Consider the following 17793-nt stretch of genomic DNA (forward strand, 5'->3'; position numbering starts at 1 on the left):
TGATTGAGGCACTAACAAACTGATTGGTGTCCTTACCTAGCAATAGTGTTTACTGCTTGATAAGTATCTTAAATAAGGCTAGGAAATACCCCAATCATTCATCAGCTTGTTAACTTGATTATTGTCCAAAATAGCACGTTTCTTCTCAATATTTAAAATAACCTGAAAATAAGCTACTGATGAAAATACCTCACAAAAATGCAAAATAAACTGGTGACTAATTCAATGTGATGAACAGCTCCTTTATTTTGTTCTGAGAACAATAAAACTCAAAACACAAAATGGGAATAATTACCAAATATTAGTGATCTGATCGCTGAGTTTTAATTCTCACATCTTTTAAATTTTAATCCAGTCTACTGCCAAACCACTATCACAGCTGTCACCAACTTCATGCCCTGACACTTTCGAAAGGCACCAAACCAAGGTATCAAGTTCTCCCACAAAACTACAATACAATTAAAAGCCTAACATAATTGAACAAAAACTGAACAGAATGTTTGTATTTATCTCTCTGAAAATTAATAAAGGAATTATTTCTAGTTAGTGATATATCTAAAATGCACATGTCAATCAATATATATTTATTTGCAATTCATACACAATTAGATTCCTGGGATAGGTGTAAACTGAATATTCATTAGATGACTCAGAGCAATGTATAATCCACAACACATCCTAAAAGTGAAGATTTCGTGTAGTTTCAGATCTATCTTTCTAGACAACTTGAGTATTTTGCTCAAGAGATGGAAAAATTAAGGCAAAATATGTCTTTTGGAGGCTGTTTCTATAGTCAATATCTCAAAGGATGGGATGTAATAGCCCTCTGAAAAAGCTTTAGAAAACCTACCTGGGAGGGGTAACCCAAGAATGGTGTCTTGCCATGGGCATGTCCAGGCTTGTTCTAATGGGAAAAAATAATTTAGGGTTAACTCATGGGAGAATGTGGCAGCAAGAAGTGAAATGGATTGTTCTTTAATACTGCAATGTCAAGAAACAGTAATTAGAAGGAGAAATATTCTATCTGCCAATAGGCACAAAATCCTAAAGATAATAATAGACCTACAAATAATAACAGAATACAACATTTGATATATATTTCATTGCTGTCTTTGAAATATTGTCAAATAAGTTACAAAAACAGGATTCAAATCTAAGGAAGGAAGGGTAGTAGCATACTATAAGGAGGTGGATGAAAGGGGAAAGTTGAATAAATACAAAAAATAGGTGTGAGAGAAATAAATATTGACTGAGTATCCCACACTTTTAATTTATTTAACAAGGGCAGCAGGAGATAAATGGAAGAAAAATGGAATGGGGGGAAAGGAGTTCTATTATAATATAATGCAGGAAACTCTAAATCCTGGTTTGAAATCCACAGCATTTCACTCTGAATTTCTGTAAGTTAACATAACCATAGTGGTCAAAAGTATTAAATGACTGAATGTGAGCACACTACATTAACCTCTAAGTTGGCAGAATGCTAATAGTCTCTAAATTACAGGGTGTAGTTTTCACAGAACAGTATGAGCTTGCTGGGCTTTAGTATCTTGGCCAAAATAAGCCAAAACAGACTGCTACTGAGCACAGCATGCTGCAGGTGGCATTGGCACAATTAAGGCTGATAACTTAGTTTGCACTTTTATTATCTTTCTCAAAAGAATTTGGTGAAAGTGTGGAAGGACCAAAAACATAATGAGTGACAGAGTTACCTCATGACAAGATGGGTGCCAAACAAATTTAATAAATAAATAATAAATTAATTAATGTATGATGAATGAGAAATTAAAGAAAAAAATACAAATATTGTGCACAAGTGAAACCAAGAGAAAGAATTAAAACATCTAAATGAAGGGTGGGTGGGTCTGATCTTGTGAATTGAAGTTTATTTATTTACTATGCTATCCCTCTTAACCATAACTCAGCCGAGCAACAGAAAGCTTCCTAAATGCTTTTCAAGCAGCCCCATATCCAAAGTATTGCAATGGTAACTAATGAATGAGTGATTATGAGCAGTGCTTCCCCAGTTAGGAATCGGTGCAAATACTGTACAAGTTTTTGTGCAAAGACTCTCCTGGCTATGGTTACTACCCACTCTTTGAGCAGAATTGCCATGATCAGTTTGGTCTAGTGGATAAGGCACCATGCTAGAAAGCAAGGGACCCTGAGTTCGGGTCCTGCCTTAGCCATGAAAGCCAGCAGGGTGACTTTGCCAGTCAGTCACTCATGTCATTGTTGTTGTGGAGAAAATAGGAGGAAGAAGGTGTGTTGGATATGTTCACCACCTTGAGTTATTTGTAAAAATAATAAAAGTAGAATGAATGAATGAATGAATGAATGAATGAATGAATGAATGAATGAATGAATGAATGAACGAACAAACAAACAGACAAACAAACAAGACTCAATCAACCAATAAAGCAGAATGTTGGGAACTCTCACAACTTTCCGCTGGAACCCCTCAAGGGCTATCAGGCACTTGAGTGAGACCAATTAAATTGGTCCTTCCATAGCCACGAAGAATCCAAGGCTAACAGATTGTGATGTGTACATGACAAATGACTAATCACAACCCCCACCCCCACCAGTGATGATGTTATGAGAAAAAGCCAAGTCTAGCATGGGGCTGCCTAAAACTTGAATCACATTCATGGGTACTGTGGTGGCCATTAACTCCTGAGCCACCTCCAACTTCTGGCCCCAGGACAAACAGGTTGCAGTTTCCCAGAACTACAAGTCTGGAAAACTCCTGGGCCAATTTGGCCACAGCATCCAACAAGCAAGGTAGAGAAATGGTTGTGTAGCAGGGAGACTGGTACACAAGTAGCAAGAGCCAGTTTGGTCTAGTGGTTAAGACACCAGGCTAGAAAGCAGGAGATTGCAAATTCAAGTCCTGCCTTAGCCATGAAAGCCAGCTGGGTGACTTGAGTTATTTGTAAAAATAATAAAGATGGAATATAAATAAATCCCTTATGATGCATAAGGCCCAATATCACAAATAAGGTTTTATATCCAGTGGAGTAATCCCCCTGGAAGCCACTACAGCTTCAGAGGTGACAATAACTGCACCTCTGCCCATTTGGAAGTCTAGTTTATGGAGATCAAATAGCTTGCAAAAATCATCAAGATATGGACTGAGTTGGTTTAGGCATGGAGAAAAATGAATGAAGGTTAAATTGAAGGAACATAAATAATGGAAGAAAGTGCATGTTAAAAGGAAGGAGAAGTTTGAAAATATAAAAGTATATCTGTAAAGTATCCCATCCAAATTATGGCAATATAACAGCACCAATATTATTTCAAAGAAGTATGCCAGTAATGCATAAGACTTTTTAGAGTAAAAAAGAAATAGTGTAACCGGTTACATCCTTAGTTGTTACACTGACTTTGGTCTTTGAAAATTAACCTCAATTAAGGAATCTCTTTACATAACATTATATTGTAATGTGATGAAAGCCCTCTGAAGATATGGATCAGTATGCAGATATTGAGATGTGAGGTGGCAAAAGTTTGAATAATAATCCAAAGATTCATTAGCCTGTAATTCTTGTTATCTAAATATTTCTTAATACGTTAGTGTGCTTGTCTTGAAGCAATACATTTTAAGTGTTTCAATACATCAAAGAAAAGAGTAGATTTACCTTTCCCAATCATATTGTGAGCTTTACCTACTCTACATGAAAGATAACTCATTATCTTGTAGTATTCTTTTGTAGATAAAAAGAGATTCCTTTCTTACTTGCAAGAAATCCTATGATATGAGGGTTCCCTAGAAATATGACGGGCAAGAGAAGACTGCAGAATATTAATCCTATAAACACTAGTCAGTCACCAGCAACCATTAACAATTGGTTCAAATCAGTCTTTTCCAATCTGGTGTTTTTCAAATGTTCTGGTCTTACTTGTGCACCCAACTTAAGGTCCATTTAACAAAAAAGAATTCAACACAATGTTAATTTACAATTTTCATCCAATGTAGAATTTCCCTGTAAAAACTACAAATACCTGTGTCTAAAATCATGTATCTACACGTCTATCTCATGTATCAAAATTATCTGTCTACATTTAGATACATCTAAAAATATATCTAAATGCTCATGAACTATATTTAGAAAAAAAAACATAACATATGAAAAAATTCTGTTCTTGTATATAATGTAAAACAGGGCCTGACAACAGATTTTAAGACAAACCCAATCCTTTTCATTGGTCAATCTCAAATGAAGTGGGCTTTTTTTCTTTTCTTGGCTAAGTAAAATCAAGGAGACAGCAAAATATGTCATTCTGACCTGAATACAAGGATGCTTAGAGGGAAAAGTGTTTGCAGTCTATAACTTTTATGTAAAATTAATGTATATCATTAAAATCAGCTGTATTTATGTGAGTAGACATGAATGGATATTACTCTACTGCAATTAAATAAAAACTAATATATTAAACAATATTTTTCTCTTAAAAACACAAAACAAAAATCACAAACTTCCAAACTAGAATTTAAAAAATCTTTCTTAATTCAGAAAAGAACTATTCAAAGAATATTTTATAATTAGATATCCAAAATTAGCAATAACAGCATAGAAAATAATTTTGCTTATATAAATTAGCATGATATCTAATATAAGAGTATGTTCAACATTAATAACATTTTGACACAGGAATCAGTTAATCCTTGTCCGTTGAAATATATTTTGTATGTCCCTTATGGATATTATAAATATTTTATATAGCAAAGCAAAAATAATTCATGGCTGTAAGATTACCTGATATCCAGATAAATACTTAGAATTTGAAAATAAGTTTCCATGTTAAATATGTAGAATATCTTAAATGAAAAAAGTCGTACAAACTTAGAACACAGAATTTGTTATCAAGTGAAGTATTATGAATGTTATAATAGTAATTTAAAATTATTGCTTTTTTAATGTAATCTAGCTGCCTGAGGCTGCTAGAAACTGCTATGCCTGGCTAATGTATTGAAATTACAATGCAAATTTTCCTAGAATTTGTGTCTGTTTCACACCATACCTAACCAAGAAAATAATTGACTTAAACATTAAAGACTGGTGACATGATGGACTCAGACTAGCACAGAGTAGCTGAAGAAAGTGTCCTGTGTGGATTGTCTCTTGTTTACAACAGAATCAGGGTTTTTCGGTTATAGTATAATTAATTACACACGCTATCTAAATTTCTCCCTCCTTTCGTTATGGAAAAATTCAGACCTTGTGTCACACTATTCACATGTATCTTTGTACCTTTGGCTTGCTTCTCATTACCTAGGCCTTAACACTGGGGAATACTGTTCTCCTAACACCAGCAGTAAAACAGCCTGGGCTTTTATTAATCTACACACTGTTAGATGTGCAGCACTGTGGAACTGTATCTGAAAACTTTTAGGATGTTTTTGTGTTCCTACCATTCTTACCTGGAGAAAGATTGACAGTATTTATTGAATAAATATTTTCAAAGTACATTCAAATATGCAGCTGTATCAAATTTAGTGGCATGTAGATATGTCTTGACAGCAACATGGGTGGGAATCATTTCCTCATTGTATAAGTTCACACTGATTTGATTACATGCCTATGAAATAACTTCAGCGTCAGTCCAAGTGCAGCTCCTTCCTATATGGCCATAGGCACTGCTGTAGGTAAAGGTTAATTGGCTTCTAACAGTGAAGATATGATCCAGAAACATGGGAAAACACAAAACCTGGTCACTTAAAGTAGTTTTGTGTTCTCTGGAAAGGTTAACATAGCCCAACCTTCGCCATATCAATTATAAAAACTAAAAGGACAAGGTAACAATAATGTCACCTGTAAATAAAATGGAAATATATTATTGGGCGTGTCACTTTCTAATAACAGCCACTCGTTATACATGCTCTAGAACCGTGATTGCGAACCTATGGCATGTGTGCCACAGGCCGAAAATGGCCCATTTGCCAACTTCCAGTGGGACCGGAAGTTGGCAAACGGGCCGATTCTGGCCTCTGGAGGCCTCCAGTGGGTGGGGAAGGCTTTTTTCGCCCTCCCCAGACTCCTAGAGAGGCTCTGGAGCCAGGTGAGAGAGAAAAACGGGCCTACCGGGCCATCACATAGCATAGAATTATGGGTGTGGGTGTGCGCGCACGTGACCCCACCCTCCCCTCCTGGCACACGATGGGAAAAAGGTTAGCCATCACTGCTCTAGAACAAAGTTTTTCCAGCTTAGTAACTTTAAGATATGAGGACTCACAGAACTCTCCAGCGAACATTTTTGTCAAATCTCTTTAAAAAACCAAGCATGACTTTGCTGGTGTTCCCTGATTATTTTTATTGTTCCAGTTGGTTCAACAACACTTACATATCACACTAGGTCCCATATCACACATATTATATGCACATACAACTTGCAAGGATTCAATCAATGGCTATCTCCTCTCAGCTGATACCCTAAGTAACTGCCTCTAGAAATAAAGATATTTTGAAATATATATTTATCCATTTTATATGGATTATTGAAGTCATTCATTATAATGTTTTTGTTAGATGCCATCATAATTCAGTGCTTGAAAAATCACTCAATCTGCCCAAAAATCACCTTGATCCTACCTAAGATTATAACTTTTTTTTACTTTATATAATATTTGGAACAGAATCACTAAATGAAAAATTTCCATTGAGAAATCATCCCTTGTCTACCAGAATATATACTCTACAATACTGAAGCAATACTAAATTTTAACACTACTCTCGATTAAAACAAATACTTTTTAGTGTTGTTCTCTTTTCAAAATAACCTTCGTTTGCACTCAAATGGATAAAATACAAATGTTTAGGGTAAATGGTCATATTGGAAATATTATTTTGCCATTATAAAACCTTTAGGATCTATCTGCTATATTAATATGATAAAATCTGGAAAAGGATGGGAAAAAAGCAAAATAAATTCCCAATGATTAGAATATAAAGACAAACAAATATTATTTCAAATGTGCTGGACTTGACTGTCTGAAAACAGAATATGGTTGAAAAAGAATAAAAAAGTCACAAATGCAAGTTACAAATGCTGATTCTAAACCAGGGGTATCAAACTCAAGGCCCGGGGCCCGAATTCAGCCCCCGGGGTGCTTAGATCTAGCGCGCAGGGCCACCCTGGAAACAGTGAATACCAGCCCGTAGTGCCTCTGCCAGTGAAAATGAAGCTTGGGAGTGCTGTGTGTGGCCTCTCAAGCTCTGTTTTCACTGGCAGAGGATTGCAGGAGGTCATTGCAGCCGAAAACGGAGCTTGGGAGCCTGTTTTTTCTGGCAGAGCGCTCTGGCCACCACAGGCACCCCCGACATGAGTGATGTCAAGCTGGCCACAGCCACCCCATCCCCCCAAGTCAATTACCACCCTGATGGGGACTTCAATGAAATTAAGTTCAACACCCCTATTCTAAACAGTGAGAGTCAAAAGTTATTCCACAATCTTTTAAATAGCTATATTTAATAGTGTAATCCAGAATTCAGATTTAACCATAACTCTTATTGTAAGCAAAATTTCTCTTCTCTGAAAGACAAAATGTGTATCTCATCAAAACACAAATCAAAGAACTGTATCTCTTTCTCCCTCTGTGTAGCTCACTAAAGAAAAATTACAAGAATGAAAGAAATGCAAAGACAAAACCTCACAATGACATAAATATAATTTATAATTCATAATTTAAATATGTAGCCTTAAAATTCTACAGTAATGACTATGTAATTTACAAATCTATTGCATAGCTATAAGGATTTATCTCCAATTTTATTCCCATCTTGAAGTAATTTGGAAGATTTATTTTTTCTGGTAATGTACCACTAAAGATATAGGACAAGAACCCATAATATTGAAGACATCTTGGGGGATAACTTCTCCTGATGACTGCTTGGAAGAAAGCACCTGATAAGCTTGTATAACATTCTACTAGAAGCTCAAATTACTGAAACTCAGCAGGGTCAGAAGTGACCTTTTTGAGATTCTATTCAGAATACAAGAGAAGAATCAAATCCAACTTGTACACAATATAGCTTCATGTATTTAAATATGAAAATATATATAGTACTTTCTTTGAGAATAATTGCTTATTAATGATTATCATATACTGAATTCATTTGCTAAAAGTTTCACCCAATTCCTAAAGGTCCCTAGATTTCTTTTTCCATAGAACAAGTATGCCCATGAAGCATATGGAACCCTGAGACAACCCAAAAGTCTTTATGGCATTTTCAACCCTCCCATGATCTTCCCAGTTCCAGGATCTAATTATCACCCATTCTAAGTAGAAAGGCTCAATTTAGGAAACTCTTGTAACATGGACAACATTGATTGCCTACCTACACTGGGAGATTGAGGCTGGCAGCTGGCCCATGTTGGAAGGGTCCATCAGGCATTAGTTTCTGGGTGAGGCAATTACCACTGTCAAGCAGGTAGACTGGTGAATCAGTAGTAGTAGTCCCTAGGAGAGGGCAAAAAGCAGACAAGGCAAGATGGGAGTCATGGGTAGGGAACTCAGGATCAAGCAGGCACTGGATGAAAACACTATAGAAGGTGTAGGACTGGAAGTGACCTGACACAAGAAGAACGATGATGACTCCCATCCAACTGCTGTTCTGAACAAAGGAAGTGTTCTATAGTGGTACTTCAGTACTTGTTGTTAATTGGTTCTGGAAGGTGCAACAAAAATGACAAGTACCAAACATTTTTTCCCCATAAGGAATGTATTAGTAATGAGCAATTGACACTGACAAGTTCTAGCTTCGGTGTTGAGTACTAAACATATGTTGAGAACTGGAGCAAAATTTTCACATCAAAATGTGCAAAGTACCAATTTCAATGAGTTTCAAATGGTACCGCTGTATTTTAAATGTCTTCTACCATATGAATATGGATTCGTTTCTATCTTAAAAGTTCAGCTACTGAAGAGTAATGGATCATTTGGAAGACCATAGGATATTCTTTGCAGTTTTTGACAACCAGCAATGTCTTAATTCTTTAATAAAGTCATTTTTATGATTTCACTAAAGAATTCAACTCTATGATTTCAACTCTATCTCTTCACAGTGACAGAAATCCAAAGAAGAGTTAAACTGTGTTAAAATCAAGTTACCTGAAAATTAACTAAAACTCACTGAAAACTTTTAAATTATTAATTTCCTTACAACCTTTGTATTTATCTATAAGGAATTAAAACAAATGACAATGTCCAGGGAAAAAATGTCCAACAGAAGATTCATTTTCATATATTATGACTGCTAGCTAATTACCGCTAATTTTCAAATTAATAGATAGGGTATCCCAACAATCATCTGGTTCCAGTGTTATTTTACTTTTGATTTCAAGGACACATGAGATCTACAAAGTTGAAATTACAATTGTTTGGTTTAATTTCTTGTTACACACGCTTGTCTATTCAGAAATAAGATACCTGAAACTTCCTCCCAAATAAGCACATCAAGAATAAACTATACACAAAGGCTCACAGAGGATCAAGTCACAAAAGCTGTGTTGCAGTACAAGCTCTGTCACTTCAGTATGTGCATAGTAATGTCACATACATCACATACATATATAAAAGAGGAGTAGTTTGTGTCTCAGCAGTGAAAATCTGCACCCATCATTTTATGAAAGAAAAAGCTCGAACTATCTAAATTTGAAATGTTTTGAAGATCTATCTAGCAGGTGCCATGTGTGATGGGTACCATTGACCTTAATTATTTGCTGAACACTGATATTCAAATAAAGGCACTGGAATAAGCAAAGATTCATCATATAGATTATTGGTGCTCTTTAAGATTGGTTATTTGCTTGTAGACATTTCATTTCCTAAATTAGGTAACATCATCAATGTTAGCTACAAGCTCAGAGACCACCAAGAAGTCCTGAGCTACAAATATTCTCTACTATTAAAATTACTATAACAGTTCTTTTAGCTTCTTTTATAAAAATTCTATCTGCAGGCAAAAGAAATCTAATCTATTTTAAATTCTGCAATAACTGAATTATGACATTTATTTCATATAATTAAGTTTTAAGTCTGAAACTTAAAATAATAATAATTCACCTACATTAAGAATGACCATAAAAGCATATAGAATCTTACAGGAAAATGTAAAATCACAAAAGGATCACTTCTATGAATTTATCTAATCTCATTTTAACATAATATTGCAAGACAAAGCAAATCAAACCAAGAGCCTATTTTCAATAATATTCTGATACTGATTGTTGTTGTTAGTTGCGAAGTTGTGTCAGACCCATTGCGCCCCCATGGACAACATTCCTCCAGGCCTTCCTGTCCTCTACCATCCTCTGGAGTCCATTTAAGCTCATGCCTACGGTGACTCCATCCAACCACTTCATTCTCTGTCGTCCCATTCTTCTTTTGCCCTCAATCTTTCCCAGCATTAGGCTCTTCTCCAGTGAGTCCTTCCTTCTCATTAGGTGGCCAAAGTATTTCAGTTTCATCTTCAGGATCTGGCCTTCTAAAGAGCAGTCAGGGTTGATCTCCTCTAGGACTGATCGGTTTGATCGCCTTGCAGTCCAAGGGACTCACAGGAATCTTCTCCAGCACCATAGTTCAAAGGCCTCAATTCTTTGGCACTCAAGCCTTTCTTATGGTCCAACTTTCACAGCCATACATTGCAACTGGGAAAGATACTGATTAAGCAAATGCTATTCAGAGGCCTACACTTGTATTTCCCAGCAACTGATATTGAATACCATAATTGCTTCTGATACTAGTGACAATAAAATAGCAATAGGACTCATAGCCATTGATAGTTTCATCCCCAGTGTATCTGTCAAACAGTACCCCTTTCATCCTGGTAATTATAATTATACATTGTGCTATATATTTTTTCAGTTATAAATTTCCTTTGCTTCATCTAAATTAGATTCCAAAATATGTGTTTGCTGCCTATTAAAAAGGCAAGAGAGAAGGGAAAGTTATTTTTGAGCTATTTCTCTTCAGCTATTTATAAGTGAATTATAAAGATATTCAAGAGCCCTAATATTTGTTCATCATCATCATCTTGTTTCAAACTGATCAATTATTTGATCATGCTAAATTGTGTTGATCTTGCCACAATATTCATATAATGTTGTTTGATTCATCACATGGTCAGCTTGAAATAAAATGATGGTGGCTCTTAGGAAGAGCCCAATCTGCTGAAGATGGTTCTTTAGTCTCTCACCCTTTTCTTGATGAACAAAGATAAAACTGAATTGGAATAATTTTTCTGATTTGCTACTTTCTTCACACACATCATGAAAACTTATGGAAGTAAATCAACAAGACAAAATGTCATACAACTGAAATATGAGATTCTCATGTAACAATTAGGATAATGGGTAAGTTATACAATATGAAGTGACATGATCAACAGCTTTGAGAAGTCCACTTGTAGTTAGAGCCACAAAAAAAAAAAAAAAGCTTGGACCTCATTGGATCACTTAGGATGGAAATACCTGTATTATGAACTTCTGAAATCTGTATATTGCTAAAATAGAAATGACAGGGAATAGGGAAGAAATTCCAAAAGAAAGTGAATAGTTTCCAATCAAATTAATTCAAAAATTTCTATTCTGGAAATGAAATTCAGAAAAAAATGGGGTAAGCATTAGCATCCCAAATATAATACTATATGTGTAATGGGATATAACCCAGTCAGTAATAGAATAATTGCGCTCAATATTCAAGAACTGCCATTCAATTTCATGATTACAGATGTGTAGACACTAAATGACAGATACTGAAGAAGTGATTGATTAATTCCATGGAAGTTTACAACGAAAAATAAAATAGATCAAACACCGAAGAAGGATGGCCTAATAATTATTGGCAAATTTAATGAAAAACCTAGAGAGGAATCTGTGTTGAAAACAGTTGGAAAAGTCCACAATGTGCAGGACTCCTGGTAGATCCCTATACAGATTACTTACACATTATTTCAACAGTGTAAAAAATGGCCCTGGATAACTCCAAATAAACAACATTGTAATTAAACATACTACATTTTAAGTAGCAACAGATGGAAAAGCTCTATGCTTATAGCAAAATAGTGCTCGCTACTGGCTATGGATCACACCATCAGCTACTAATCATGGGGGGGAGAGATATTAGACTAAAAAAGATTCAATGCCAATTAGATTAGAACCTAAACCCATTCCAGAATAATATAAAACTGAGGTAGAGACAGATTTAAAGAGCTGAGGCTAGTGAACAGAATTGCCAGAAGAAGCTAAAATGATTGTAAAAGATGAAGAATGAAAAGAGTTAACAAAAGCCAGAAAGAAATCAAGAGCACACTCTGGTTATTAAATAAAGCCACAGAAAAAGCTAAAAACAGAAGATTGGCAAAATAACCAAACCAAACAAAAAAAGATGTAGGAAAACTTGATAACTTAATGTAAATTTCCAGGGACAGATTAGAAGAGATAAAAAGGTGTATCTGAACTCAAAGCATAGACAAACAAGGAAACAGTATGAAAGAATAAAAGATCTGTTTAAGTAATAAGAGAAATCACAGGAACATTCTTACTAATTAGTATCCAGAGCAAGTTACCAAAACAAGGGGACTGAATCATTAAAAATACACAAGATTAAAAACAAAGAATTAAAAACAAGTGACATTTAACACATATAATAATTAAAAACAGCTCCATAAAAACAGTTGTTGAAACCTTTTGATAAAATGTTTTTAATTTCTGCATGAAACGGACGTTGCTTACCTGAACATCCCTTCTAGGTGCGCTGCTGGAGAATCCAAAGCTTTGGATTCTCCAAGCAGCACGGTGGAGAACACAGTAGTAAAATAATTCAGAATATACTGAAAAGCATAGACCAGTCTGGCACTCTAAAGATTAATTAAAACATCTCTTGAACACATGATCAGCTATAGATTTACTTACATATAATGGCATTTATCTAATTTATATTAGTTAGTAACAGTAGAATTATTATTACTACTTTCATCTAAGACTTAAATTCTGTACTACACTGTTTTTTAATCCAGGTTTCTCTAGCTCTGGATCATTTTTGAACACTATGTATTTCCTAGAGTAATGCAATCCAGTCCTGTTCTCTACTCTGAAAAATTTATGTCCTGTTTTTACATGTATGAACTAGAGAAATTTCCATAGTTATGTTCATACAATGGGATAAGTTCTGGCCTTTAAAGTAAGTTTTAGCAATCTCAACAGATTTTAAGGATGTGAAATTTCACTGGATTTTTTTTAGTGGTCATAGTTTAGGAGAATTTGAAACATATCAGGGATGAAATCCAGCAGGTTCTGGCAGGGTCTGGAGAACCGGTAGTGGAAATTTTGAGTAGTTTGGAGAACCGGCAAATACCACCTCTGGCTGGCCCCATAGTAGGGTGGGAATGGAGATTTTGCAGTATTCTGCCCCTGCCACGCCCACCAAGCCACACTATGCCTACCAAGCCACGCCCACAGAATTGGTAGTAAAAAAAATTGGATTTCACCACTGAAACATATTCATAGCTTTTCTTGAAAATAATGAACAAACTGAAAACAGCCATACCAGATTAAGGCTAGACTCATAAAATGATTACATCATAAGCAAGCACAGGAGCACAATTGTCTTTGAAAGCTTTATTTTTGCACCTTTAAACCAATGAACCCACAAACAAAGCTGCAAACATCTCTTTCTCATTTTAGGACTCTTATTGGTTAAGGCACTCTATTTAACCAATTTTTTTCTCTATTAAATGCAAAAATTGAACCAATTTTGTCTCAGTCTCACCTCTTTTCACAATTACACTTTAGATAAACTTGGATTCAAGAAGTTAATGGATAAGACCTCTTTATATGCATTGTGCATGCTTTTCTCCCCCTTAACCTGAAAAGCCACACATTTTGTAACTTTTTCTTATAGGAGTGTAATTCCAGCATTGTGATTTTGACTTCTTTTTTGCTTAATATTCTCTATAATATTCTTATTCTGGTGCATCAGGAGTGTACAAGTATGATAAATACATGCCAATGTTTTGAGTATGATAGGATTGCAATCTTGGTATGTACAAAGACATACCATAAGAGCCTGGTGGTGCAGCAGACTAAAGCACTGTTATTAACAGTGCTGTTATTAACATCAGCTGCCTGCAATTACTGCAAGTTCAAATCTCACCAGGCTCAAGGTTGACTCAGCCTTCCATCCTTTCTAAGGTAGGTAAAATGAGAACCCAGATTGTGGGGGCAATAAGCTGACTTTGTATAAAATATACAAAAGTATGAAGGCTATTGCTTAACGCACTGTAAGCCGCCCTGAGTCTCCGGAGAAGGGCGGCATATAAATCAAATTAAAAAAAAAAAGACACTAAAATGTTTATTGCATCTTCACTAGTTTCTGATATAGAGGCTTGAAAATGTTCACTGAGCCTCACTTAATTCATCAATAGGATCATGGGTTTTTTTTCATGCAAAGTCAATTTTAGATGAGAAGAAATTTGAATTATAGTGATATTGCTATTTACTTCAATTTCATAAACTGCCTAATGCTAAAAGTGTAGTTTTTTCCATTATTACTAGTGGCAGCTTTTAAATTCACTTTGGGATAAAAATTAACCATGAAATTCCATTTCCAAAAAACTGATTTATGACGCTCATTATTACTGTTTGTTAATCCCAATTGTGACTTTCCCTTAGTTAATGCAATGGAAGGTTGGAATCTTCACAGAAGAACTGGAAATAATATGTTTTGTCTGAGTCAGCAAGATGGAATTAAGTCCAGATTACTGTCTAAAGACCCAGTGAATGTCCAAAATCTGGCAAAATCTAGAAACATGACTTATATGGCCAGAGTACAGAATACAGAAGCTCTTTGCTCTTCTCTTACAGATAGACAGCTCAGTTTGTGCTTCGAAAGTCATCAAAGTCAACAAGAAGTTGCCTCTCCTGATCTTCCATCTGTCTAATGAGAGGGTCTAAAAGAAGGAATGGGTTTCTGACAAATTATGAATTTTACAATTTCATCATTAAAGACATGGACTAAAACACAGCTGACACAATCTTATTTTTGAAAGGCATCCTTTACCTAAAAAAGACAGATTTGCTTTACAAATGTGTCAGTGATCTGAAGTAGACAAACAGACTCTCTATTCCTGCCATATGGAAATTCTACACTTTAAATTCAAAGTAATTAATTCCTCAATTAATTCTGCATTACAATAATTTGCAAGCTTCTACTATTGACATATAACTTTTTCATAATAATTCAAAATAGCAAGGTTAAACAATAAGGGTTTACTATTCGTGCTAAGGAGAGTTCCAAGCAGCAAAATTAATGCAAGAAACCTAATTATTTTCCACAGCAAGAACGTAACATGTGAAACAAGGACATACAAATAAATATTTGTGTCAAGGAAGTTTTGATAACATGCCAATGAAATTGATTTCCCAAATATACAATCTTCTAAAATGTACAGGTGGATAATAAACATTTAAATACTAACAAACATTTGTTTATTTTGATATAGGATATCGAGGTTGGAGAATGCTTCAGATCCAAATGGTGCTTCAAAGTATGTAACAGCTTAAAGCAATGCAACCATTTCTTGAGAATGCACAATAAAAGCTTAAACGTGTGGCTTCTATTCGGGAGAGGTTTGATGTTTGATGCTCATGCCCTGAAGCACTTTTCAGAGACTGAATCTGAAGCACTGTGCTGAACAGTTCTGGGTGGATGGATGGATGGACAGATGTACATACATACGTACGTATGTACCAGAGGTGGTATTCAGCCAGTTCACACCAGTTTGCATGAACCGTTGGCGGAAATTTGGCCAAGATTGCCAAACTGGTAGCGATGGCTGGCTGGCCACGCCCCCGAACCGGTCCCCGATCGCCACTCGCTCGTCCCACCCACCATGTTTGTCACCACGTTCTTCGCGCACGTGCATCCCATTGCCTTGCAAGTCCAATGGGATGTGCATGCACGAAGAACATGGCGGTGACGGCAGCAGCTTTTTCCGTGACCTCCAGTACTTTTCAGTAGCCTGCGGCTTCTTTACCAGCCGCTTTCCAGCAGGAGCGGCTGGTTGGGGGCCACCAAAAACTCTGGTCAGCTTGCCTTCTGGATCTGGACTAGCCGCTATGGAAGGTAAGCAGCTCAAACAAAGAGGGGGGAGGAAGCGGGGCTAGGGGCGGAGTTGCTAAAGGAGGGGAAACCAGGGCAACTGGCGAAGGGAGGGCGGAGGTGGAAATTCTCAAAATTTCCCTACCTTTTCCTGTGGGCGTGGCTAGGTGGGGGGGTCATGTGACTGAGTGGGCGTGGGTGTGGCTGATGTCAAGTTGGCCACGCCCACTCAATCACATACCCACTAGTTACGCCCACCAAACCAGTAGCGAAAATTTTTGAAACCCACCACTGGTACGTACATAAGATATAGTTGGATTCAGCATGCCTATCTGGAAACGTTTTTGGCCTTCCATATAGAGAGAATTGGGATTTGCTTTATTTCAGGCTAAATTTTCTCATCTATAAGAAGATTTTATCTCAAAATACATTAAAGAAAGTTTCTTTTCCTAACCAACTTACAAATTATGTGATGTAGTCAGCAGTTACTGCTTAAGTTAACATGTGAAGCTTTCTGGCAAACAATACTTCATTATGATCAGTTAGACATTTTGATATCTCAAAAGCAAAAGTCGGTAGGAAGGTCTTCAAAAAGGCAATGTTTAAAAAATATTGCCATGTATCATTTACCATAACAGCTGTACAGTTAAACTTTAGGCACAAACCAAACTGGAGAGGAGCTGCTGCATAAATAAGATCCCCATGGCAACTAAATGAGCTACTAGATAACAGAAAAAAGGATTTATGTGTTTGCTGAGCTGTCTTGCCCTAGAGGAATTCTCCAGGCAAATGCAGGCCACCTGCCACATGTTATATTAAGCTCAGCCTTCTGGACTTATTTTCTGCAAAAAGGTCCAGCAACTTTTGTTTGAAAGTTTCATTCAAGCCTATTTCCAAGCAACTGCAAATGAAAGCAGCAGATTCTTATTTTCCTGTGCTTTTGCATAACTGTGATTGCACATAAATTATGCATATAATTATGAATATAAAAACACCAAATGATTGTAACTCCTACAAAAAAGTAGCAAATAGGCTAAATTACTGAGCTGTTATGCAAATTCTTCTATTTTATTCCCCATTCTATGAAGAAGATTTCCTTTTAAAAGTAGCCAAGAAAATGCTTATAACCCAGACACTGACATATTTTTTAAAAAAATATCAAAGGAACTGCTTTGCCAAGGGGGGGGGAACCAACTCTCTCTCATAACAATTAAATAAAACGGAAAACTGGATTTCAATGCTAAATATGAAGAATTTTTCTAAGAAACTCAGAATATCTGAAAGGTCTTTAGAACAAAACGTCATGAAGCAAACAATTTAACAGCCTGATACACAAGGCAATAATTGTAGGGAAGAACATATATTTCTTAATAAAAAATAATGCTGGCTTCTGAAGGAAAACTGTTATATACAGTAATATACTTTCATAAAATGTAGAGTGTTGGTCAAAACTCTGTCTTGCAAAAATTCTCAAGAGTAGTTGGGAAAATGCTTTATTTCCAATGGAAAAAAGGTTGTGTTGTACTTAACACAAAAGGAGGAAACTCATTGACTCATTTGATTATTGTGAATTATTTTTTTCTTCAAGTGTATCTACCTGTAATAAGGATACTGAATGACATTTATGTCATAATTTCATCAAACAAATGACAATTGCATAATCACATCATGGTACCAGGTGCAAGTTATCA

At 35.8% G+C, this 17793-nt stretch overlaps 1 protein-coding gene across 20 annotated transcripts in view; it reads right to left on the reverse strand.

Moving 5' to 3' along the window:
* The window catches only part of NPAS3 (neuronal PAS domain protein 3), a 741221-nt gene that overhangs the window by 563263 nt on the left and 160165 nt on the right, over positions 1-17793 (reverse strand). For 12 of the 20 annotated variants that reach the window (XM_034417996.3, XM_034417993.3, XM_034417994.3 and 9 more), the window contains one exon: positions 851-904. The exons of 7 other annotated variants lie outside the window; for them this stretch is intronic. In XM_034417996.3, coding sequence (XP_034273887.1) covers positions 851-904 — 54 coding nt within the window. Of the gene's footprint in view, positions 1-850; positions 905-8339; positions 11493-17793 lie in introns of those variants that run through there. One more of the 20 variants, XM_087874864.1, reaches the window with a different exon arrangement.

This window comes from Pantherophis guttatus, chromosome 1 (assembly GCF_059756535.1).
Source record: "Pantherophis guttatus breed Tessera chromosome 1, ASM5975653v1, whole genome shotgun sequence".
Classification (NCBI taxonomy): Eukaryota; Metazoa; Chordata; class Lepidosauria; order Squamata; family Colubridae; genus Pantherophis; species Pantherophis guttatus.